Below are 27,407 nucleotides of genomic sequence, written 5' to 3'. Positions count from 1 at the left end.
GAATCTCTAAACTGCATTCCACCCAGAATAAAAATAATTAGGCTAGTAAAGCACTCAGAAGAGCAATTAGGCCATTTTCAGAAGTGCTGGTAAACTTTCCCCTAAGAAAGCTATTCTCCTAAGAAGTGACCAAGCAACCCAACAAAATACTGCCCTGAGAGGGTTCAGTGGCTGCTCCCTAAACACGCTTCCTGCTTTTCCTTCTTCTGGTTCTAGTTAAAATGCAATAATATATTCAAACAAGCAGTTGTCCTGCTGACATTTTTAAACGTTAAGATGTGTGTGCTGTACACATACACAAAGATGAGCTTTCTACAACAGTCTGTGAAAAGGTTCTGGAACTGCTGAAAAGACTTACCTGACATTCTTCTAAACCACTTGGGTTTCTTGTCCCATATGATAAAAAGGTAGTAAGCAGGGACCCCTGTCAGCGTGATGATGAAGCCAATCCCCGTGCTAAACGGGTCCGAATAAAGGGAGAGGGCCACCATGAAGAAGCATGTGAAGGAAAACAGCGCTGGGATAAACAGCGGCACCTGGAACACAGTGGAGACACAAATCACTCCCAGCAGGTGCGGGGAACAGCAGTGCTTCATGGCAGGAACATCAGCCATATAACTGGGCCATATGTTGCTCACGTGACCAAGTGACAAGCACCATCCTACCTTCCCTCAGTAGCAAAATCTCTTTAAAGAGGCACAAAGAATGTATTACTCATACCCCCTTAATTAAAAAAAAAAAAAAAATCCTTGGATAGAATGAAATCTAAAGGACAAAAAAATGTGTATCATTTCAGGAGTTCTATTTGAATTACTTTACTAGTTAAGTACCACTCTAATCTCTGTTTTTGATATTAAAAGATGGGCTCTTTGGTAATTATGATTAGAATCCACTTCAATGTGGCGCCAGGACCATGGGCTGCCACTTACATGTTAAATCCATTCAGGGGATATTGATTTTCTGCTGGAGATTCACAATAAGAAACGACAAGAACAAACAGGCCAACTCCTATTCAACCGCTAATGAAGATGTTGCCGGGATTAGGCAGTGAATATAATTAGCAACAAATTCTAACAACATAACTGACAACCTTATCTGTTATAAACAGTGAGGACAAATCAATCTATGAAGGCTCAAGGCTGAGGGGGATGAGCAGCGTGTTCTTCGGCCCTCTCTAAAGGATGCTGACTTATGGTTAACATGCCTTCTGTTAAGCGGTAGGTTCATACACCTTCATTTTCCCTTTATATTTTACATCTTTATTCGTTCTAGAGTGTAAAACATAGAAAAAGAGTGCAATAAGTCGTAACACTTAAAAATCCTTAAAATGCCTAGTTAGCATCATGGTTAGAGTTTTAATGAGTGATATGATGCCATACGTATCTGCCTCACCCTCTCTCAGTCTGACCATCCAGAAATATTCAGCGTAAAGACAGATCAAAGTATCCCATACTTTGAATTTATCAGGTCATTGGCACTCATGAAAAATCAGCACGACAAACATCCTCTACTAATACCACCTCTTTTCAAAAGTATGACATACAAAGCTCAGTACATCACATTAGGGGAAAAAAAGCGACGATCTCTTTTTCTGAGCTGGAATCAATCCACTCTGAAGGCACTACCTGCAAGCGTTAGACACTCTACAGCAGAGCATGGCCCCCCATCACCAGCGTATGACGAAGGCAGGACCAGGCATCAGGGGAAACACTGAGGGGAGCCCACCAAGATGGCCGAGCTTACCTTGAAAGGACGATGCATATCTGGGCGCTTGTAGCGAAGGTAGATCAGCCCAGCAACCGCCAGCCCGATAAAAAGCCACCTGGCAAAACTGAGGAAATTCAAGAGACTGTAGAGGTCCGCAGAGAAGAGCATCACCACCGTCAGAGGGTACTGGGGGCAGGGACAGAAAATGAGCGGGGTGACTCGGGGGAACATAGGCAACGGCCACACAGTAGTAAACCTTGCTATTCTCTTTTTCAAATGGTCCCTTACACCCACAAATGACCATGAGGATTAAAACCTAACCTCCTGCCTGTGTCCTGCCCTGAGCGTCTCTGTGCACACCAGTAACAGCAGGAGGGGACCATCGTCATGGCCCAGTGTTCAGAAGGAGCTTCATATGGATATTTGGTTTTTTAGTTGCTTTTCCATTTTGACAGGAGAGGCTGTGTTTTCAAAGTCATTCTCAATGGCTCAAAATGGGAAGACCCAGAGACTGAGACGATTGATAAATAACTAGTAACAAAAATCAGAAGTGCACCCTCTTGGAAGGTTGGCCACAAGCTCAGCCAGCAAGGTCGGAGGGGCACTTGGCTCCGCAAAGATGAGACACAGCCACTCCTGAGTGCCGCTGTCGGTCCTGAATGCAGAACAGCGACCTTTCCTTCCTCCCCTCTCCTGCCCTCACAAGCCTGCCACGGGTGACCCCCCAGACCACAGGGGACAACGCAGCGCAGACCTCACACAGCCAGTGCCTGCAGCTGCACAGGCCAAGGATGGAATGACTGATAGCGGAGGCTGAGGACAAAAGGCCTCTTCATGGAATAGGACATTCTGTTCCCACAAGTGACCATTACCTTCCAGATTCCTCCCGCAGTCTACTGTGTACTTTACAAAGAAATTTCAAGGAAACATTTTGAAACAAATTAAATGCATGAAAAAAAAAATATGCTCCGTGCATTCTGTGGTGCTCCTGACAGCAGATTCCATCTGAGAAAAATGCTACAAAATGGTAGGTAAAAGCGACTATCCCAAGGCCGGTGGGTTTTGAGGACTTTTAACTTCACACAGGCTTCTGTATCCCACACTTCACAAATACTCTTCTCTGAGTGAAGAATTCTGCAACTCAGATTTCAGAGTTGGCTGGTGCTTTTAGTTCTTCCCTTGTAGAGTTGCTCTCAAACGTCTCCCTTTTAATCACAGAATCACTGCGCTGCCTAGGATTTCATGGTTTTTCCCTCTATAATTTTGTGTGCGTTTCATTATAAGGAGCCTATGAGGAGACATCTGTACCATTTTGGACTGTGGTTTTCAGCTCCATGCTCAGTACTTAGAATTGGGACTTATTACTCTGCACCCCTTTCTGCGAGATCCCATGTCAATGACAGGAGCCAAGCTGAATCCTTTCCCCGAGACCTCTACACATATGAAAAAAAAAAGGTGATGGTGGTTATTGCCCCATGGCATCAAATGTGCATCAGAAACACTGAGTCAAGGGAGGCAGCGGAAAACATCGCGCCTGCCAACCTCCTCCAAGACACACATAGAGCCGCTCTTGCAATGAATGAGGAAGGAAAGTACCCTTCGAAGCCTGGTGTGACAGCCTCTTTGCTAACCTGTTATTCGAGGTTACACCTAGAGATAGTTGTTAATATGCATTACCAAAACAATAACAGCTGGCAGAGGAGTGTGCTTGCGGACATGAATCATGGAGAGGATTTCTGGAAGGTGACCCTCTCGCGACGCAACATAGAATAACCTGATGGGAGAAAAACGGGGGGGCGGTGGAGTTAACTGTATAATTGATCACTGCAGAGGGAGAAAAAGCCCAGAAATCTAGGAGAAAATGTGCCCCTTTTTCATACCACCTGGTCTGAACATTTCTTAGGTGATTACTTAGACCTCACTTTTCAGATAAGGCAGAGAACATCATGAGAAATCTGACTTAGGATTTAATAAAATCTGCCAACGTATGCTCTAGTCTTCTTTGAGGAGAATGAAACAAAGCAGCAACTGACTCAGCAGAGCTCTCCCTACATATCCACAGCTGATGAGGAATTTAGTTCTAGGTCCCAGCATTGTACATGTGCTGCCTATCCAATTCAGTCCAACACACGCATGCACACACGCACACACACACACACACACACACACACACACTGTGAACAGGACTAAAGGGAACCTCATTTAAAAGGACTTGGGAAGCTCTGAAAAGGGAGCTCAACAGGAAGATGCTTTCTTCACTACCTCAGCAGGAGAAAAGACATTTTTCTCCTTGCCCAGCAATAACCCAGCTGGTGAGAAGCCAGGGCAACCCTCAACTCTCACTCCCTTCCCCTGGCCTTTCAACCAAAACCGCCCCCTCAGCTCCCTCCTTCCCTCTATAAAAGCAAGCCCCTCTCCTTTGTTCTCTCTCCTCGCCTACGATTTCACCACAGTTTGCACGTTCCAAATTGCAATTCCTCTGCTACTCCCGCATGAGCTCATTTTCCTGGTAAACAACTGGCTATTTCGTTTTTAAGGATGACATCTCACGCTCATATTTATCTGATTGGGTTTGAATCTTATGTTACTAAAGCAAAGGGGTCTTTCGCATCAAAGAAAGCAACAGGGATACAGACGGGGAGGGGTGGTGATTTCTGGTGTCTCTTACTTTACTCTTTCTCTTGTCACCTTTAGAGAAACAACAGATTTTATCACCAGAAATAAAAGAGCTGTTGCTAGACTCTGTAGACATTCTATTAAAAACATGCCGCACGCCCAGCCTCTGGCTGGCGGTGAGCAGGGGAGCAGTGCCCTCTAATGGGCAGAATAAGCAATGGAGTTGGGATCTGGGCAGATTTCATCCTGCATGTTCCTTTAAAAACAACAGATGTGGAGGCACTGTTTCTTTATAAAGTTATCCTTATCCCATTCAATCTCAAACACAGAAATACATTTCGGGAAATGCTTGAACTCACTCACCTGGAGACAGCAAATACACCACCATTCATGGAGCCAAAGCAGGTGAGGGCAACAAAGATCGGAACTGCTAATGAGAAATTTCCCAGTAGCCGCTCAGCAAAGGTCTGGTGAACGACAGAATGACGCAAATTAATGCTTTGCCAGAAAGTGGAATAAAATGAAGCAATTTATACCAGACTCGCTCGATGACTTTCTATTAGCCTGGTGATATGTCTGTGTTTTATAACCCTTCTCTTTGTTTAGGGTCAGACTAACTCTGTAGACAACAATTAAAATCAGGTACTTTGGCATTGTTTGTTGCAAAAATGTGGGCAAAGGCCTAAACAAGCACCTGTTCTCTACTTTCAAAAAACCATGATCCATTTACTGAATCTTTACCAGCTCTGGCCAAAATTTTCTATCATTTCAGTAAATCTAAAAAGCTCCTCCAGAAGTTCTGCTCCTGGAGATAGAAATCCTTTTGCACAGCACCTTCTCTTTAGCCAAGAAAGCCGCATTTTGATAGAAAAGCACAAATGTACGCTGAGAAGTATGACAGAATCTTGTTTCGTACACCAATCCCACTGTTATAACATAAAAGTGTGGTAGAAAAGGCCTGATGACTTAACCATTTACATCATATCTATGCTGTGCTCTGAAAACCTTTCCCCCGAGTAAAGTAAGCACAGGAGCCGAATCTCTGTTTATCGAACAGTCCCTCCGTCTCAATTATCTGGCAATTTCTTCCGTGGTTTCCTATAAAACGGCTAGCATACATGTCCAAGTCCAAGGAAATCAACCCATAGAAAATATAAGGGATAAACAAGAACTTTCCTTTTATGCCACGGCATAAAGGATGTCCTTTCCAAAGTAAAAACTAAAAAATAAACTGCGACTCTTTACTTGTCCCTGATGCAGCTGGGGCTGTGTGCAATGAAAAGACGACTTTCGGCTCAGAGCAAGTGCCGCCCCCTGTCCCGTGTGGTGAGACGTCCGGCCCCGCATCAGGAAGCTCTGTCTGTCGGGGTGTCTTCTAGAACTTACATCAGTGGCGGAGTCTTTGGTTTTTTAATACAGTCACTCGTACACAGGTTCACAGGAAATGAGATAATTTGTTCCCTGACTGACATTGCTGACATGAGGTGATAGCGACTATTTCTAAAGGAACTGACACCTAATCATGGAAAGTCATTTTCTCCCCCTTCATTGTTATGAGGTTATGCATACAGGCTCTCTTACCACCTAAATTTTTATATGAAATAAAAGTCCGGGTCACAGAATAACAGTCCCATAACATGACCTTTGGGAGCATGGCTGGCGTGAACTCTAATAAATTTTGGAAAATGTAAAATTCTGGATATCCATCCTTAAGGAGTTAAAATGCACATTAGTGTCTTCAGTATTCTGAGAAGCACCATAGCAATGATATCCGTTTAACTTTGAATAACTCAGTATTCCCCCAAGTTAATAATATCCCAAGACTAGTATTCAAAAGGATATACTAGAAGAAACAAACATATATGGTCAACCAGGAAATCCTTACAGGGTACTTTGGGAAAAATGTTTGAAAAGTTTACAAGCAGGAAAGAGTACAATATAAATTGCAATTTGCATACCAGAACTGCACTTTTTAAAAAAAATTCAGGAACTGCCCACCTGTCCTTAAAGACATGTTAGAAAAATAATGCCTCGATTCGATGTATATATGTGGAAATGTGTTGTCAAGCATGCGTATGCAGAAATATTTTACATGAAATTAACACTACAGAGAAACCATATGGGATTTTAGCTGTGTCAGTTAAACGGAATGTGCTAAGATGTGTTCTAAAATTTTAAATACTCATTATCATTCAGGTCAGGGAAAGATTACTGCATTTCAAAACCTTTTTTTGCTGGAAGGAACTGCTATAAAATTGCATCAACTCATTAACCTAAATTCCAGCCGGCCCCTCCCCCGCTTGGACTCACCACAGCCACGGCATCGGACTGCAGGAGCTCCTCAGCGCTGATGGTCGTGAAGTAGGCCACGTTGGTCAGCACGTAGCCGACGGTGACGATGGCCATGGATATACAGATGGCAAGGGGGACAGTTCTGAAATGCACAAAGGAATCGCTTATTAGTCATCCTTCATGAGTCATTTCCTGAAACTAAAGAAGGTAACAGGCGAATTCAAACAAAAAAATTAAATGGTGCATATGATAATCACAGGCTGCGTTGGATATGCATACACAGTGCCCCAGGGTGAGTACCACGTGTTCCTTGGTAATGTGACAAGGGCCATGGGGGCAGACACTGCAGCTGTCTCCTGCTCTACCCCCAGAGCAGGGGGGTCTATCGCATTCTTGTACCCCATAAATGAGCAGGCGTCCCCTGGAAGCCTTGTTAAAACACAGATTGCTGAGCTCCTCTCAGGGTTTCTGACTCATGAGGCTTTGCCTCTCTAACCAGTTCCTAGGTGATGCTGAGGCTGCTGGTCAGGGGACCACACCTTGAGAACCATTGTCCTCCATCCCTCCTCTCGTACTAATTCATGGCTTCAACCCCTCTGTGATACTGGTCCCCCAAAAGGTCTTTCACATTCAGGGCATTTTCCCCTCCAGTAGCTTCCCTAACCAGGAACTAATACCTCCAAAGTACTTTTGGAAGTGTGAGAGCAGGATGTTGCTATCAATACCTTTCTAAATGATGGGAATCATCATTTTTTTACAAACAAAAAGCACAGAAGTGCTCACAATAATGCCTTTGCACCACCCTGCTGCAAGTTCAAAGAAAGCTTAATATGATGAGTGTATTAAAGCAACAGCACAGATAATCCCGTGAAGTTAGAGGTGACGTGCTGTGAAGAACATAGGACCAGACAGCGCCGACATCAAGAAACACCCCGCACAAAGGCAATGTTATGTCTTCATTTAATGCACTGGGAAAGCCAGGAAGTTACTGACCCTATTAATTTGATTCCATGTTACTGAAACACATTACTTGCTTAACATAATCACCTCTTCAGACTCTTTCCAGTCCAGGCAACTGAAACCTTCAGCTCCCTGCTTAAAGGCTGATGGGTTTTGTTTTTGTTTTGGGGGGGTATTTTGTTTATTTTAGGCCATAGAGCTTATCAACCCTCATGGAGCCTTAACCCACTGGAGTGCCACTAACAGACACTTCAATATAACTTCTTCCAAGAGGAAAAACACAGTTTAGCACCAGGAAAAGGGCCCCAGCCTGGCTCACTCTGCATGCTGGGCGTGCTTTCGCACACGAAGTGCCCGCTCATTGTGCCGAACAGGCAAACCCAGCCAGTCGGCAGCCGCCATCCATCACGCCGCGTGGAGCCCAGCACTCCCCTGATCCCCAAAGCCTTAAGCGTTGGTGGGGAAACACGCTGACCTCTAAATCCTGGCATCCTGATGGGAAAGGAGCAGGCGTTGCCCTTCCCCAGGGCGAGGAGCGGCCTGAGGAATTTCCTCTTAACGCCATAACGTGCGTTGCTAGTTGTGATTGACAAATGCTAAATTGAAGCAATGGAAATCACTGGACCCATTAAATACAAAAGAGGGAATAGCACAAGGCAAATTAAAGATGAATTCTGTGTCTTTGAAAGAAAGGTTTCATGGAAATGCATGGAAATGTTCGCCGGATGAAGACGAACATGAAGGTCGATGGGCAGCTTTTCACTCACTCTCTGTGTTATTTTAAACTTGAATCCTTTCAGCTTTACAATTTCCCCAAATGGGATGTTAAGTTCTTTCCACGGAGGAGAAAACTGGAGAGAGGGAGAGAGACTTTCTATCCCTTGCAAAAATAGTATCAAGGAGTGAAGTTAAGAAAAGAAAAGGTTCTGCTAACAAAAAGTGAAGTGCAGTGAAGCGCCCTAACCCGACCAGGACAGGCAGCTCCTCCCATCGTACGATGCCGCGAAGCAGCGGCGAGGAGTCAGTCTCACATTTGGGCCTGGGCTCGCGGCAGCGAATCCAGACCACCCCCAGCGCGGAGATTCCGGTCCTTCTGAGGGAGGTTCTCAAAACTGATCTTAGCAGAAGAGAGGAACAAAAAACAAAAACAAAAAATAAAAACAAAACCAAAAAAAGCCCTAGCCTTCCAGGTCACATTTGCCCTTTTATTTGTCTATCTCAGCTTGTCAATAACAACAAGCCAACACTGGCAGCTGCTGCCATCTCTGTGGTGTCTGCTCTGGGCCCAACATTTTATTAGGCTCTTTACATGTTTGCCTCCTTTCATCCTTGGAGAATCCTATAGGTCGGAAGCATCACCATTTTCTATGTGAGGAAATGAAGGCTTCAAGAATTTCAGTCACTGTTCAAGGATGCACAGCGGGGAAGTGGGAAGTGGGCTTCCGCCGCCCATCTGGCCTACCTTGAAGTCAAAGCATTTTAACCGCCAGCGTGTACGCTCTCCCCCCCGCACGTGGGTCCTCAAACGCTATCACTTTCGGAGAAATTGTAATTGCTGGATATCATGTGTAGTGGAGAGCCCTTATCAAGCCTGTGTTTCTCCTGCAGTCACTGAAAATGCACCTTCATCAACTAGGAAGGAGGGAAAATCCTTATTTCATGATTTGTACAGTTTTTCTGTGTAACATGAACTGTAACGTATAGTTCCACTGTTTAGGAGGTAGGTTTTCTTTTTTCTTCTTTTTAATTTAAAAGACAACAGAAGCTAACTTAATGAATTCCCCTAGACAACCTCAGTAGAAAAGAAAGAAAAGTAAGCATGCTTGTCAGATAAACTGAACTAGATTAACAATTTTACTATCAGCTACATATACTAAACAGATATTAGAGGGGGAAATCAAAGGCACTTAAAATATAGGAGAAGAGAGTCCGCCTGACCTTGCTGCAATCATAACATGCCCAGCAATTCCTCTCTAGGTCAAATGGAGGCTTGGGAATTGGAGGGGTCGTGGCAGAATAGGCACTCTCTTCTGTCCTGAGGTTCTATTTCACTTGGACAAAGGGAAGGAGGAGAGGGGTCCCGGCTGCCTTGCGATAAAGAGCAATCAGCCGAGGAGGAAAGCAGTGGCGTGTTCAGGAGGCCTCGGCGCCAGTGGTTAGCTCCTGGGTTTCCAGCTCACAGCGGAAGAGCTGCTGGGCAAGCCGATAAAAGCTGTTAGGCCGAGCCACGGCAGCCTTCAGAAGGTCTTAGATGCAGAGGGCAGATAAGCATGGTTAGTAACCCAGGATTAAAGCAAACGGCACCCAATAATACAAGGAATTAAAGGAACTGTCGGGCCACTGACACTTGCGGCCTCTGTGTGACGGCGAGGCAGCCACGGATTCTAAGCACCACAAACCCAGTGTCTTCAGGCTGGATAGCAGTGACTCACACCTACACCTGAGTGGCCTACTCTTCCTCAAGGATTTGTGAATGTTTGTTATGATTAACAAAATACAAATGTATTGAAGAGTCACGGAGTCCCTAAGAGCTTTTTGTCGTTACGTCCTTTCAAATAAGATGCATTAGGTATGGGAAAATCTGATATTTTCACTAGTTGCAAATGGTTTTCAGTCAAAAGGTATTGGGTAGTCTTCCTATAGGTTTACTGTACATTGGCACCTATAACTAGTCTATGTCAACAGACGTCTATGGATAAATACTTGTTCCATTTGAAATTGTCACATGGAAGTCTGGACATCTGCTTGGGGGCACCTTCATTCTAAGGGACAGCTCTCCCCTGAAATCCAAATGGTCCCACCAGTACTAGCCCATGGTTTACTTTAGTATAATCTCCAAAGCACTAACAAATATATTCTATCTTCAAATATACACATATTTCAAATCCTGTGTGGAATGAGCTAGAGTATGAACCATTAATAAACACAATTCACGACAACCCATTGCAATAGGAGGTCATGAATACCCCTATTTTCAAACAAGGGATCCAGGGCTCAGACATGGCCTTTGTCATGGCCTTTGTGACATGGCCAAAGTCACGAAGTTGCCAACGGAAGGGCTGGAACTTGAACTCAGCTCCTCTAGCTCTGAGCTCCACATCCATGACACCTCCTATCATACCACGGCTGTGCTGTGCCAACTTTAACTCGATCTACAAGGTCCCTACGACTCTTTCAAGCTGATAAACATGTATTGTATTTAACATCAGTGACACAAATGTCAGATTGTTACAACGTGACACATTTTTAAGCCAAGTAGAGTTTTCTAGGTAGCTAATGGTCCTCACAAACACACATGCAGCATAGGTTGCATTTTTTAAATATGGTTTGTGACTGTAATACATCAGAAAATGACCATTGTTTCCAGGGCTCCAGGCTGGCTAAAAAGACTCTCGCTATGAAAACACAATGAGCAAACCTCGCCTGAGCCTCCAGAGAGTTGAACCCATCTCAAGGTTACAGGGATTTCTGAAAGTCAAACCGTATGAGTAATTCCATATTACTTGAATTTAGGATATTATTAGAGTTGTTTTATAACTGAACAAAATCTTCTCAGAGTTGTGTGAACCAAAGTAAGTTCCACACAATCCCCCATGTTGGATACACACAGTGGGGACCATGGAACTCACTGACCCTGGGCATCTGAAATCATCTTGGAGCCGCGGGCAGGGCATGATGGCAGTTCTACTAAAACCTACTCTTGGGTGTTTGGGTATTTCGGCATCTCTGAAGACAAGTGGTTGATGCTTCGCATGTTCTATTTAAAAATCATCAGTATTCGTAACACATGTATTTGGCATTCAGAAAAAAAGGAGAGAGGAATAAAAAGAGGAATTCAGGAGGGCAAGAATATTGCAACCTCCCCAATATGTGAAATACAAAAAAAAAAAAAAAAAAGGAAAACAGGGTTTTTGAAAGCATTTTTAATTCTGTTAGTAAACTAGGGAATTTTTGTTTATGTGATTGAAATGTAACTGTGATCCATCCCAACATAAGGTATTTAAAATTACCTTAAGTATCTTTGTATTCCAAGTATTCATTTTAGAATCATCCTTACTTCACCTTTTCTTTATAATGACCCAAAAGAGGCCTTGAAAGCTTTTCTTTAGAACTGACCCAGAAATTACTCAAGCATCCCTCTTTTTGCTTTACAGTCTTTTTTGGCAAAATCACTGTTAATTTTATTACCACTGCGGTTAATTTTATCTTACCCCTCCAACTTCAGCCATGTGTTACCAACAAAAAGATACAATATATCACCAAGAAAATGAATCTACATTTTTCATTTATATGATTTTCCTTCCATACATTTTTGCATACCTCCCCTAACTCTTGCTCATTCCAACCTCCCCAGAGACCCCTAGACAAGGAGCTACGCTACCCAGCTATGTGAATTTTGGTGTTTTTAGCAGGGATTGAATTACAAATAAGTGTTCTTATAGTGAACAAGTCTGAAGTGTTTCCAGACTTGAACCTATTAGACTGCAGATGACTGGAATTATACAAATCCTTTATATGTTTTCAGTGATTTTGCTTCATTGTCACTTAGTGCTATCGCTGCATGTGTAGTCCCGCACCATGTGTGGGAATCGGGCTGTTAATGACATTTTAAAAGAAATGCACTTGAGGAGACACAGCAAGTTATTGAGGAGGTGGGGTGGATTGTAGTGAATGGAAAAAAAAATGTAGTGTGAGAGGAAGAATACATTTGATAAACCTATTTACGACCATCCTTAAAGGTTCGTGGTACATGTTCCAACTTAACGACAATTTCTGGGCCAAGGCTGAACACAATGATATGGCAAATAGATTGTCACAGAAAGGTACAGAGTGACCCCTCTGACTTCAAGCACTGCATGCCTGCCCTCGGCTTCTTACGGAATCATGGCAAGGCTAGGCCTGTTTCCACTGAGACATTTTACATTTCAGGACCACCGGGGTCTAATCTAAATCTCACCATTCTCCATTGTCCACAGACGAAGAGCTCCAGAAACAAAAAGAGAAGACAGAGAGACCTGTAGGGAGATGTAGGAAATGAACAGACACAGATTAAAAGACAGCCGGGAGGAAGGAGGTTCCTGGAAAAATGTGCACAGACACATAATGGAGGGAGAAATGTGCAGCAAAACCACAGGGAGAAATGAACTGAAACCTGCAATCCAGAAAGAGGGGAAGAGGCAGTCAGGAGCGTTACTATGAGCATTTTTATTCCTTAAATACTTTATTTTTTCTCCTACTATTTGAATACATTCACGCCTAAATAAAATTATTCAGCAAAGTGTAGCTTGAGAGTAAATTTCCATTGGCTTGCATTTCATACAAGTAAAAAATTTGCATTGTCTGCACCTCATTTTTTCTCATATTCTAAAGATTTAGAGTATGTCTTCCAGGTGTATTAGAGTTACCTGTATTTATCATGGGTAAACACGAAGATATTAGTGGGAAAGTCTGAGTACACAGAAGCAAAATTGGTTTCCAATAAAATGGTAGCAATTAAATAACTGAGATAAAATATTTTAATAACACTCATGGCCAATACCTATTTTTGTTACATTGTTTTAAAAATACACCTTTTAAATTTTCATGATTTTCCTCCAGATCTGGTCTAAAGCACACTGCGGTAATGCAGCATCTCAGTGAACCATTTTTATTATGTAGTTCCTGAGATTCAGCTGTATGGCTGAGGCTGTTAATTACCTGCCGCAAATTGGCGTTCCTCATTCCGGAGTAGAAAGCATTTCTGAGAAGTAGCTTAGATAGACCACATTTCCCAACCTCTCTTGTTTCTAGGTGGGAATGTGCCTCATTCTTGTGTGTTAATTATTGTGGCAATGGAAGGCCAGCATGTTTAAGAAGTGGGCTGTCTTGCCACCCCGTTTTGCAACCTGACAATTACGGAGTAGCAAAGCCACATCCTGGAAGGAGTCTGGGTCACAGAATCAACTTGGGGAAGGAAACGCACCAGTCAGCCAAGGATTCCAACAGTGGATGACTGTTACTTAATTTAAAAAGTAAATTTTCGATTCTTTAAAGCCATTGAAAGTCTGTAGTTTGTTAGAGCAACTGGCATTACCCGAACTAATAAAAGAATGCAGGACTTCATTATATTGAAACTTGTTGTAAATCTCAGTTAATTGTTTTATGTAAGATTTAAAATGGGTCCTATACTATTTGTTTTATGAGAGACCTGTATGTGATGTAAAATTCTGCCCCACATGACAAAGTCTAATAAAAACATTTACATGTGAAAAAGCTAGGATGGTGAAAAATTTATTACTCAGACTTCCCAGAAACAGAGTGAAGATAGAGCCCATCGTCCATTATTTGGAAACATAAGCTCTCCTGCATGTCTGACAACTGCCATCAACCCAACAAGGTCCAAGCACAGTTGGCCCTTGTTTTGCCCAAGGATAAATAATAAGACAGTGGAATGTTAAATTAATATACTAAAAACAAGGCAACATAAAATAAATATACGTACTTTGACACAGTAAATGAAAATTAGCGTCAAAAATTCCCTCAGACCATACACACTTCTTAGGAGGAACTGATAACCCTTCTAGACACAAATAGTCAGGGCCAGCCGCATTGTAGGAAATGGAACAGGTAAACTTGGGGACAGTCAACCATGACAAATGAACTACTGCTTCTGCCACCAAGAACTGAGTCAACGTTTCTGACCAACAATGATTAGTCTAATTATTAGTAGTTATTCACTTCAATATCTGGTGGTCAAGTACATAACTGGCTTTCCAATTGGGTGCTCTGGGAATCGAAATAGAAAATGGACAATAGACAGGATCACAGGCTCCACTGTTTTCACTTCAACCAGATCAGTCCTCTTCACTTGTTTTATGGATGAATATTCTGCCAGACAACTAAAGTATTCCAGTGCTTTGAAATAGTTTTAAAATGACTGTTCTATATTCTTCAATAGGTCAAATTATGTTTTTAGATCACCTTTTGGACCCAATGGCGGCTTCCTATAGAATTAAAAATATGCAACTTGGTTTTATAAAATGTCTATCTATGAATTATTAAGTAAGTATATATGTACATATTTGACTCAATGAAGTTGGAAATAATTTTTCAATGCAACAAATTCCCATTATACTCTTAGGGTAATTGAGGAGAAAAGTCTTAGCAGGAAAGCTGTGAGGGGATGGGAGGGCCAACAGCTATGGCCTGGCTTTAATCAAAAAGGTAAATCCACAGGGCAGGGCCACAGAGAAAATGGCCAGTTGCTCAATGGAGCAGCAGAGAAAAGCGAAGATGAGAAGAAAGAGAGTCGATGGGCCAAGCACCCTGCAGGTTTAGAGAGATGATATGTCATTGTCAAGGAAGCGGTGATGAAGACTCGTGATTGGGACCGTTGACGGCTCCCTGTAAAGGTCACGAAGGCCCACAGAATGGAAGATCTTCCTGCATGTCCTCCCTCTCCTCCCCTCGGGCTGTCCACTTACAAAGATTCATATTCCCAGCAGAAATGGAAATGTTGTGATCTTTTATCTTTTATCTCAAATGCTCAGTCTTTTGGAAAAAAAAAAAAAGCTTTTGTGCCTTCACTTTATATTTACTGTGCCTTTTCTTAGGCTACAAAGAGGCCTAAGCAAACCTCTCTTCAGGGATAATTTCCTCAAGCTCAGGCTCCATGCGTGAAGGCTGAGGGACTGCCTGTCCTGGAGAAACAGAGGCCTTCCTTACACCCACCTACGGCTTGACTTCATTTCTATTCCATTTTCCCCCTCAGCCCCGTTACCCAATTACAACCTTATAACCAAGAAAAAAATAATATATACCACCTAAAATGGAAATTGTCTTTTTGTGACATCTTATCTCTGGAGTTTTGCCTTTCATATTTGCTTTAACTGGATTTCAGAGAACTATGAAAAACCCCAAAACTCTCTGGCCTGCACTCTGAAGTCTGGGTCAAGTCATGCCCAGCCACTAACAGGAACTTGGGAGATCGCTGGATCTCTCTGGGCTTACACTTCTTGTCCATGGAAGAAAGCATTGAATTAATGAAATCTAAAGTCCATTTTACTTAAAAGTTCATTGTCCAATCCCTTCAGCAAATAAAGCTAATCCATAAAGACTGTTGAACAGAATACTCTGAAAACTCAACTGAACACTTAATCATATATCAGAACATCCTAAAGAAGTTTCTGCCATTGCCTTGTTCTGTCAATCAGAGGAGAGAATATGTGCCGACTTCACAATCTCCTCTCCTGTGTTCTGAAGATTATGATTCTATCCTCAACCGGGAAACCAGCACATTAAATCACCTTCTATCACTACAATGTCCAAGTGTCATCTTGGCTGAAAAAAAAATGGATCATTACAAAAGGTCATTTAAAGTATAAGTGGCCTGTCCACTCTTTCAGGTTCTCAAATGGGGCCTGTGGATCAGGTCAGGCCTCCCAAAGGCCACATACGTGGAGCATTGTATCATAGACACTCATGGACTGCCTTTCTAAGTTGCTGTAATTTATACCTTCAGGTTTATCAAAACAGTACTGCAAACAAATTTTTAAAATTCACCTGAATTTCAGGAGAGTGTTTGTAGTAATATTATTAAGGATGCTGTCATACACATTCTATCAAAGTCCTTTATATAGACTTCACTCATTTAACCAGTGTTTATCAAATATCTTCTTTATGCAAGACATTGTTATCAGGCAAGGGATAAAGATATCAACCACCACAAAAAATATTCATTCTCTCATGCAACCTAAAATTCACACATAGTAAGACATGGAGGGCCTCTCCCCGGAGCACAGCCCTCCCTCACCCCCAGGCCTTCACGAGGTTGCCTTAGTCTTGCCAGTCACTCTCAGGTCAGTCTCCCCCTCAGAGAAGTCTTCCTTCCTTTTTCTAAGTACACTCCCCAGCCCAGTATTTCCCCTTCCCTCCTATTTTTTAATAAGAGAAAAAGACATCCAAGTCCTGTCTTTTCAAATATCTTTATTTACGTATTCCTACTCACCGAATTCTACAAAGGAAGTAAGGCTATTCACTGGGCATTATAAAGTGCCCTCAGAGTATTTGTTCTAAATCTCTAGGGCAAACATTTTCGAAAGGTGGTTACCAGGATTGCTTGTCACCCTCGAAGATAACAGTGCTTTCTATGTAGCTTGCAACCATGTGTGTGGCAAGAGGTCCCAGCCTCCTTGACCTCTGTTATTTTTTCTTTTGTTTGTTTTACCAACCTCTTATTTCTAAGACATGTCTTAAAAGAATGGTTCACTAAAACAGAGAGATAAGATAATTACTTTGGAAGATGTAACTTGGGATTAAAAAAAAATAAAAGCTTGTTTCCAATAATGATAGGAAGCCTTGTAAAGCTTAGTCATATTTAAATGATTTCAAACAACTAAGCTATCATTTTGACTCTTCCTCTTACATTATTTTCACAGCCATGAAATAAATCTGGACAGACCTCCCCAAAGAAGACTTAAAAAAATAGATGGAAGCAATGAAGGGGATAAATAAAAAATAAATAAAAAAGCAAAGTTAAGAGGCAGCTTTAACAGAGAAATGTTTATTCCACACAATGCTCATGTGAATTGTAAATTATTAAATCCCTAAGAACGCTTGATTTATGAACAGGATAACACAGCCCCCAGCCAAAATCATTTTTAATAAAAAGCAGGGAACCTCGTGAAGTTCATCTCAGATTTAATATCAAACACAGCAGCCACACAAGAACACTTCCCCATAAAACAGGAACACAGCATGGCGCTGCCCGTGGGCAGCCGTCCACGAGGAGCAGGCGGGACAAACACACAGGGAGTCAGAACCACGGCCTGGAGGGAACAGCCAATGGGAATGGGCCCCAGGCTGAAATGACGTCACCAAGGACCGGTAGAGGCGTGAGAAAGACTCACTTCTAAATATACTACAGCAGGCGGCTCTCACGCTTAGTCAAAATATTGAGCTTTCTGAATGGCCACTGAATTTGAAAGAGCAACACAATTGTGCTTTACGTTGATTTTTATACATAAATTTAGCATATACCAAGTGAATTGGAACCACCATGAGAAAACGAAGGCTACTAATGAAATAACCTAACATTGCCTTTCTCATTTCATAAGAATAGGAAATGTCTAAGAGATGCGTAAAAATATGATTAAAATATTTTCCAAGAAATATTTAGTTCAAAGATAAGAAGAATGTCAAGGGAAAAAAAGTTCTTCTCCTCTCTAATATGTTGTTTAGTAACTGTGTGTATTACCCTGTTTACAGCCTATGTAGTAAAGGATTATTTCTTAGGAATATAAATTGACCTAGTTAGATAAATACATAATAACTAAATTAATTCATGTTTAATTCCTTACAGGACAGTTTCAACAATAATAAGGGCCATAAATAATTTTTGTTTGTTTATATTGATATTTCCATTAATATTTTGGCATTTTGTTAAAAAAATCCTGGAAAATAGAAAATCATTACAAAATGTGCTCTATTAGTATAGTTCAGGGGTTTTTAAAAAATGCCAATAGGGGAAAAGAGTAAGCTTAATATTATTGGCAGCTACCTTGTAGGTTACTTTAATTAGCTACTATTTTCAAAATCTGAAAGAAGAAAAAGAAGAAACCAAATTAATAACTAAGCATAGTACTTAAAAGAAATTTCTGGACTATAAAGGATTTATCCTTACATATAGAATATATATTTATATAACACAGATTATATTATGAGATAATACAACCAAAATAACTTAAAAACTACGAACTTTATTTTATATTTCAAAGCACTGTATTGATTCTCTTCCCATTCATGAAAAGCTAAAAGTAGAAACTGCCTTCATACAAGCATAAGTCATATTCAATATGGACTTATTTGGAGAAAGAGAGTAATAATTAATGCCATCTTTCTCCCCAGATAAGAAAAGAGCATTAAAACTTCTAATAAGGAAAATGTACAATAATTGGCTGATACATCAATAGAAAAGATAAGTGAAGCAGAATGGATTACCTTGAAATACAACTTAGTTTAAAACATAAACACTTAATATAATGATAAATATCATAATTTATAATGTGAGTATTATAAACTAAGTAAGTAAAAAATATCATAAACTAAGGGATTATATGAGTTTTCAAAAAATGCTGGGATACTGGAAAATTTTGGGAAAAAATCAAGAGCCTACACTGAATTGCACTAAAAGAAATCCATTCCAGATAAGTTTAAAAAATTGGACATAAAAAGAAATCAGGAAAAAATTAAATAAAAACAAAATCTGAGTGAGATTTAAATGATCTAGGGATGCAAAAAGACTTATAAAAGCAATATACAGAATTTTAAAACACATGATCATATTTACATGTAGTTAAATTTAAATATTTAGCTTATCAAATTACTAAAATTCAAAACTTAAGTTCTACTTCGAATTTTTCTACTAGGGTACAGAATACATTTAAAAAATTTTTTTTCCTTTCTATCACTTAACTAAATGGATCACGTGACCAAAACTCTCAGGTGGAGGTTTGTGTTATAGCCATTTAAGAGTGGAATAAACAAGCTGTGTTCGTTAGGAGAACCAGAGAACAAAGATAATCAGGAAATCTTGCTTGTCCTGGGCCCTGGATTGGAGGTGTGGCCTTGGGGAAGCCGGGCTGACAAGGGGCGGGGCACGGGGCGAGAGGCCCAGGAGTCGCTGTAGAAGTGGTGAGAGCAGGCAAGGCCTGCGCGCTGTCTTTGCGGGAACAGGAACCTTCCGCTCTGCCTAGTCCCAGGCTTGCTTCCTAAACAGGACGGTGTGAAAAGTCCCTTCAGTCCCAAACTGAAGCTTCCGCCCCACTGCCGTTCAGAGCTTGGGTTGGGACTCGGAGCAGAAGTCCCAAGGCCCAGAGAGGGACTTCAGCTTGATCACCTCCCTCTGGCAAGTGTGAAGGCTTTATGAGGATCAAAGAGCCAAATGCTACATGCATTTTAAAGACATTTAACCTTTCATCCACCAGGCTCTGGGCAGCTACAAAACAGTATTTTAAAACCATGACCTCCTCTTGCTATCTATCCCACTCATTTCTTTTGTCATTTTCTGGCTTCAAACAAAGCTAATCATGTCTTCTATATTAATTTCTCTTTTGCTTGCCTCAGGCCAGAATATAGGAAGTGAAATTTTATTTGTCTGACAAGACCCATAGAGAAAGAATAAATATTGCCCCCCAAAGAGGTATCAGAACTATTTTAAGTACCAGTACATCTGTAAAGATGTTAAATAAAAAGCAACTATTTCCTGATAATATTCTATTATTTCAGCATTTCCTAATCATAAAATTTCTGTTTTAATCTTGTAACCAATGACCTTCAATAAACGGCCTGGAATAAATTACTTAATTCTGCTAGCCAAGGACCTCTTCCATTATGTGTTTGAGTAACAGCTTTAGACAGTGGAATGTAGGCAAATGTTAATGCTTTTATGCATTTTTTAAAAAGCAGTTTTGTTTTTACACAACACGGCAGTGGAATGGAAGAAGGAAAATGTGTGGAGAACTATTTAAATACAGGTCACATAAAGCTGAAACAATTTAAAATTGAGAGACAGTATCATATCCTTCGCTGTCTATCCCTGCGAGAATGACTATGACAGGAGACTGTCGAGGAGGAAGAAGAAGTGGCATCATGAAAGGCCAAGAGGGCAGACATTTTGGAAGAAGTGAGATGTAAGATGCCTATAAAAAGCATCGTACGGTGGGCAGCCTACCAGGATCAAGAAATGACTGCCAATAAAATCACGCATTATAATTTTTAGTCTCTTTCTCATTTTGTGTTATCTATTATAAACTTGAGTTTTTCACTTATTATAAAATAGCTATGCCAAGGGCTTCATTTCATAAAGTATTTTCCATATAATATATCCCACTATAAAATAGTGGCCTTGGTATTTGACCACTGAATGCTCAACTAATATTCATAGCATTGAATATTGTTAAGCTTTTGCCACAGATAGCTATCTATCTCTGTTCCATCCAAATTTTAAGAAAGAGAGAATATGAAAAAAAGGGAAGAATAAGAATATGGTGCAGTAGTAAATAGTAAGCTGGGAAAACCATCTGATTGCTAAAAGCTATGAGCTTGTCTCCTTAGAAAACCAATGAAATACTATATGTTTTTGAAAAACAACATATCAGTGTCAGAGATTAGAAATGCCTAAATCTGAGACTGAGACAGTTTCTGCTTCCCACGGCAAGGTGTTTCAAATAAGGGTATTTACTTTGTCATAATGGGTTTCAGGCTCAACATAGAGGCAGCGCAGAAGAAAAGAAACGGCGTGCTTGCCCACATTCACGAATCCTGGCCTGAGAATCCCTATTAGATTACAAATGAGCCAATGACATGGTATTTGATAACACTAATAAAAAGTAAGTGGTCTACCATTAAATATGCATCTACTATAAGCAAGGTATTATCAGATACATCAATCTATATATTTTTTCTAATTCTCACAAAAACTCTGCAAAATAAGCATTAGAAGAATGTTTATTTAATAAGCATTAGAAGAACAGTTAAATTGGGTAAAGGAATAAATAAACATTTTTGCAAGTTATTACAAAACTCCCTCTCTCCCCAAACACAACCCAGTAGGCAGCATAAAATAATAAATAAATAATGCAATCCTAACTGGATTATTGGAAATGTATAAGGCATAAAGCAGATCAGAGAAAATACCTCTCTTTATAGGCAAGTCCCTTAATATATGTCTAGACTCAAAAGAAAAATAAATACATAATAAAAGGCCAGTATGGACATCCTGTACCATAAAGGTTCATACACCCTTTTACACCTTTGGTAGGTTTATATGATAAAAATAGTGAGTAGAGTCCAGGACTGATCATCACACACATTACTGACTAACCCTAAGAACTATATTAATGTCTACATTCTTCCTCGCACACCCCACCTATTGAAGATCCTTAAGGTGACCCACTGATATGATCCCACAGCTTGGATCTAACCCTAGATCTTCAGCTCTAATAATTAAGTTCCCATGTACTGGGGGACCAGTTATGCTTCATTCCTCCCCCCAAGTGTCCATTCACACTTGTCACCACGTCTGAAATAATTCAAAAATCTTTAGTCCCATCTAATCTCCTAGTCATTGTGAGATCTAGAAATTGGCCTCAGAATCCCTTCTGTGTGTCTGTGTTTGTGACACTTTTTCTTCCTGAGACAGATCTCCTGCCTAAGTTTCTATCCCCTTGGCCACACTCCCAAAATAATATCATCTGCTTGTCAAACCAGGTACTTGTGTGTCATCTACAAGAATTATAGCTCATACTAGAGTTGAAAGGAAACTCAGAGTTTGGTACTCCATCGTGTCTTTTCTGTGGCTGAGAGATCACAGGTAGTGAGAGGGTGAAGGATGGAGCTAAGGTCACAAAATTAAGTATTTCCAGAACCAGCATTAGAACTTAGTCACTTGCCTCCAAGTTCAGAGCTCTTTTCACAACACCAGTGTGAATCTCACGGGGCCTGGTAGGGACAGTTGCCTCCCAGGCCGACCTTTGTCCTGTACTGGTATTGCTGTTTCCCTCTCCTCCTTAACCTACCCTTCCCCTAGAGTACAAAACATTTAAAAGCCAGCTCTTTAACACATCTTATTTGAAATATTTCCAAACTCTAACTACAATTTCTATTTGACCTTAAAATCTAACTGGATGTTTCCTTTATCTTACTGGTGCGTGACCACCCTCCCCAACAACAGAAACCTGTGGTGCAGTGCATGCTTCCCCACGCTAATTCCTGTACATTCACAAGCCCAAAAAGAGACCCATAATATTGTAGAACTGGAAGCAAACTCACAATGGCCTGTTATGTTTTTCAACCAGCATATCTAAAGAATTGTGGCTAAACAATAAGCCCTTTTACTATATTTTGAGAATTCCAGGGCCCATCCAAATTCCCTTTTTCTCAACACTGTCTCCTAAAATGAATTCTCTTCTCATTTCATATCATTTTCTCTTCCGTTGGCATGGAAAATGATAAATGATAGCATCCTTTTCATCACAAACAAGACAAGTTTATATTTTTTAAGAGAGTATGTGAACTCCATGTTGACATCTCTTTTCTCTATGCACCACCGTCTGCAGCTATGGCCTGGGACAGTGCGGTGCTATTTGCCACATGATTTGTTATCTTGTTTGATTCTAGCAATGGTTCAACTCTACAAAGGAATTAACTTTTCAATGACATTTGCTTTTATTAAAATTAAACATATAAAAGAAGATTGAAACATGACTTTTCAGACATCAACTCTTTTTAACCTGTATACATGAAACAAACAAACAAAAAAATCCACTGACCCTACCATCAGGTTCGGCTTCCTCAATCACTATTTCGTAGACACTAAAAACGCAACATCCTCCCCCGCACACGCACACACCCTGTCCCATTGGCCAATAGATTAGGTCCAAAACTCTTGTAACGGAGATTAAGGTTCAGCGTATCCCAGCATTCACACTTTATTACCATCTTGTCTTCTACTCTTCACAATCCTTTGCTTTACCTAGAGCAGTTTACACATTGTTCCTTCAAACCATTAAACAGTTCCATGGCTTCATGTACACACTTCCCCTGTCTGAGATGCCTTCACTTCTCTATTCTACCTTTCCAAGTTCTACTGTTCTTCCAACTTCCTCTTCCATAGCAAAGTCGCTTCCTTAATCAGCCATTACACCACCTTGCACAACCGTGGCTCACTTCTGCTTTGCCTCCCAAAGAGACCAACTGGCACGCTGGAAAGTGTATGATCTTTGGAAACAGTGCATGCGCTATACCAAACATGGACTTTACTGCTAGTGTTCTCATGGACTAATTACATAACCATGAGAGTTATTCACTTCTATGAACTTCAATGTTCTCAACCAAAGAATGGAAATAATACACCACATTATTAAAAAATAATCTAGCATGCTACCCTGTAATCCACCTAGTACTCAGGTCGAAAAATACTGTTTATAGTTTTAATAAAGGTTACACATTTTTTTAATTAAGCAAAAATTCATTAAAACCACTTGGGGTAAAGTAACAACTTGCATTCTGTTTTGTATCAACTCGATAGGTTCTTTTTTAGAAATAAAAATAGTAGCTTAAATGCATGATGCCAGCCACTCAGATCAAGGCCTTTTTTGTCAGGTTTCACAAAGAAGTTTATTGGCATCTTGGTAAGACAGTAAACCTCGAAATAGATATCTGCAGGGAAAAGACAAATAGTGCGTCCACTGGGTCTCTGCCATCAGCCAAGAGTGTGACACCGACAGTTTGGGTTGCGGGCACATTAAATACTTGGTTCGGAAGGAAAAAAATCTGCCAAGAAATTCATTCCGATTATGATGCATGAGCGCATTGCCACCTGAGGGAGGTTAGAGATAAATAAAAAGCAGTGTTCCTCAGCTTCTGAGCATTTAACTACCAATAATCGGAAATTTGCTGATGATGCAGAATGACTTTTCAAGCTGATTTATAGGTCATGAGTGTAGAAAAGGCACCCACGTTCATCAAACAATTATGCTGATCCTCCAGTTTTTTCCAAAGATTATGAAATATTCTAATCTTTGAGAATATAGGTTTTGGTTGCAGATATTGTTTGTATATTGTCAAGTCATTAACATTTTGAATTTCACATAGTTTATCCTCACAATCTCATGAGAACTATTATATAGGGATTATTACCCTCTATTTAAAAATGGTAAACAAAGATTCAAAAGCAATTTAGAGGTCTGTCCAAGGTCAAACAGCTGGTTGAAAGGAGACAGGATTCAAATTTTGATTCCCTGAACCAGCACTATTTTCAAAGACTCAGAAAGTAAATATTTTTACAGTTCGTAAAAGTGATGGAAATCCTTCTTTACTGGAAAGCCCCAACCCCACTTGGTGCACTTTAGATGTTTACATTGGTAATACAGTTTTCACGCCTATTTATACAGATTCAAAAGTTGCTCATTTTCCTGAGCAGATCAATAAGCCTAGTCAATGTTTGACTATGACTAGAACAAAACTATCAAAATCATTTCTGTGCATGGCAAGTGAGAATATAATGGGCTGGATGCATCTCATCTCTGCTTATAACAAGCAACATGGGATATTATTCTATTTTTATGAGAATCTTAAAACAACACTAGATCGTACTGAAAGCCACGCAGCAGGTCACAGACCAAGAGATCAGTGGTCTAAGGTTTTCACCAGGTATAAAATTTATGAATGAGTCACCTATTGGGTTCAGTCATTAACTTTTAAATCCAGGCACAGAGAAGGATAGCTGATTTGCATTAATGAGAATATGAATGAGGAGCGTTACTAAAGTATAAGCTCAAAAACAGGAGACCTACAAATGGCTGACACTACTTCTGACCGTGGAAGGTATTTCCTTACAGGTAAAAGGGCACTAACTCTGTTACCTCTGGTGTGTGTCACTTGATTTCTCATTTGTGTTGTGCCTATTACAGTCATGACATTTGGCCAACTTTGCTTGTGCCACCAAGCTCACAATTTCTCAAAGCTTGAAATGGTCAAAGATATTAGCAGGTTGCTAATCAACATATGCAAGTGAAAATACTGGTCACCTAGTTCAAGGACATTTTGGTCAGTTTCTCATTTTCTTTTGAATGGATTATATCCATTCAAAGATATGATAGAGGAGATCCATGCATGTGGCAAAAAAACTGTACTAGAGGGTATCCAAGGTCCTCTCTAATTCTGAAATTTTTTGAATATTTTACAGATAATTAAAGGGAACAGAAACATAGAGTAAAATTAAATCAGTTGCTATCATTGCTTCTAAAGCATGAGTTCATGAGTCTACACTCAGAATATAAACTTCAATGATATTAAAATTAAAATTTAGAAACAACTACTCTGAAAGGATGTAGAACAGTTAGGAGCATTGACCTTCATATTTTTGTCTCAAAATGGGGTTAGAATCCTTAAAATTTAAAAAAAAAATCTAAATGGCTTTCACAAAGCACTTGAAGGATTAATACGTGTCTTCCTTGATTATAGCCTGATAAAATATTATAATATAACCCTATAATTTCTGTACCACTTATTTGACATGTTAGCCTTACATGAACAAACTGTTTGAGCCAAATGTATTTTTTATGCATATGTGAAGCTGAGAAATGCAAGAATTTTGATCCCAGGGTACATCAACCGCATGCTCCGTTAGTGAGAAATTTTTAGACTGAGCAAAGACAAGCATGAGTCATGTGACGACCTTGTTCTCTGAATGGGGAGTCATGTAGTCTCTGGAACATGTGGCTAAATGCTGGCCTTTTGCCTGCCTCAGTGACTCAACCAGTATAATTATGCCCCTATTGTAAAACATATTTAAAAATGGATTTGTAAAACTTTTTATGTACGTTTCCACAAAAAATGCACCAAATATAATAAATTTAGTAATTGAAGAGGGACACTGACACATACTAAGATTAATTCTAACAATGCCTTACTGTCATTAATAAAGAGATGTCCCATTTGGCCAAGAAATCTTTGTAAACTTGGGTATAAATTCAATTTCAAAAATCAACTTCATTAGGAGACATCATTTTTGAGAGATTTGTTTGGCAATTCATTTACACATTAATTTTACTTCATAATCTAGAGTTTTCTATATACACTTATTTACAGTGAGGCAATTTTCTGTGACAATTAGTTTGCATGTCTTAAGAACGTATTTATTTGTAAAGAAAACTTTGGAAGTTTTCTTAAAATGAAGATATCACTTTGTGACTAAAAAATCACAAAATATCATGTTGCTATAATATGCATATATAAATTTGGATATTATATGCTATTTTCTAGCAACTGTTAAGTCAGGTACAAAACATATAAAGAGAAAGACTTGTCTCTCATAAAAACTGCCCCCTTAAAATGCCCAAAAGCATGACTCAAATTTCAAAACAACCTTTAATGTTCTATCATGCATCTTTCCTATAGCACATTTGGGCAAGATCTTTACATTGTTTTGTTTTGCTGTATTTTTGATCAGGTTAACAGTTTTATATGTCCTATAAGCCTTATAAAACTATAATATTATTAATAAATCCCTTTACTCTAACCTAATATAAGTCAATAAGGCTTAAAAACACATATACTAAGAATTTATGCACCATCTGAACTGAATGAGAATAGCATGATTGTGGACCATTTATGAACTAGGCTGATCCATCTCTCTGCCTTCAAGGTCTTTAGGGCATTTTTCCCAATCCAAGTTTCTCTTCTTTTAAATTATCATTGGTACAAGGTGTGACGACTTTCAGGCATCAATTAATATAAATTGGCAGCAGGCACAGTATTAATTAAACATGACACTCTGATTATTTAAACCTTCTATTAAAGTTGATTATTCAGAGCATGTTGATAGCCTGCTCTTCAAAAATGACTGATGATATCAAGCTTTACTGACTTCCTTCAAGTCTACTATTTCCAACTCTTCAGAACAGAAGGAATAAATGAAGTGAGAAGAACACTGAGACAAGTCTTACAGGCAAACAGACTAATCTCAGACTCCCAAGGTCAAAGTAAAGCAATTCATTTCTTGGCTTTCATCAACACCAGACATGATTTATCAATCTGAGAGCAGGATTACAAACATTATACATCTCAATGATATGTTCTTTGCACTGTGTAACTTTTTAAACAATGATAGATTGCAGTCGCCGTAAAAGTAATCTCATAGGCAAAACCTATTAGATTTGAAAATAAAAACATTTTGATTTTAAAAAACAAATATACTCATTAGCAATCATTACCACTACACATTTCATTAGGGGGAGGGGAAATGGCATTTTAAAATTCAGATATTCTTTGGGACTGTATCACCACATGAT

The 27,407-nt window shown here is 39.9% G+C and overlaps 1 protein-coding gene across 1 annotated transcript in view; it reads right to left on the bottom strand.

The window, feature by feature from the left end:
• Positions 1 to 27,407, bottom strand: part of SLC7A11 (solute carrier family 7 member 11) — a 65,970-nt gene that overhangs the window by 9,618 nt on the left and 28,945 nt on the right. Inside the window, exons 7-11 of the mRNA XM_054561834.1 lie at positions 6,634 to 6,757; positions 4,687 to 4,790; positions 3,385 to 3,481; positions 1,744 to 1,893; positions 359 to 536 (exon numbers count right to left, since the gene is read on the bottom strand). Of these exons, the coding sequence (XP_054417809.1) occupies positions 359 to 536; positions 1,744 to 1,893; positions 3,385 to 3,481; positions 4,687 to 4,790; positions 6,634 to 6,757 (653 nt within the window). The remainder of the gene's footprint in view (positions 1 to 358; positions 537 to 1,743; positions 1,894 to 3,384; positions 3,482 to 4,686; positions 4,791 to 6,633; positions 6,758 to 27,407) is intronic.

Source organism: Pteronotus mesoamericanus, unplaced genomic scaffold (assembly GCF_021234165.1).
Source record: "Pteronotus mesoamericanus isolate MK-2021 breed Mesoamerican mustached bat unplaced genomic scaffold, CSHL_Meso_final contig_163, whole genome shotgun sequence".
NCBI classification, from domain to species: Eukaryota; Metazoa; Chordata; class Mammalia; order Chiroptera; family Mormoopidae; genus Pteronotus; species Pteronotus mesoamericanus.
Note: the sequence above shows the minus strand (reverse complement) of the source record. Positions and strands in the feature narration are given on the sequence as shown.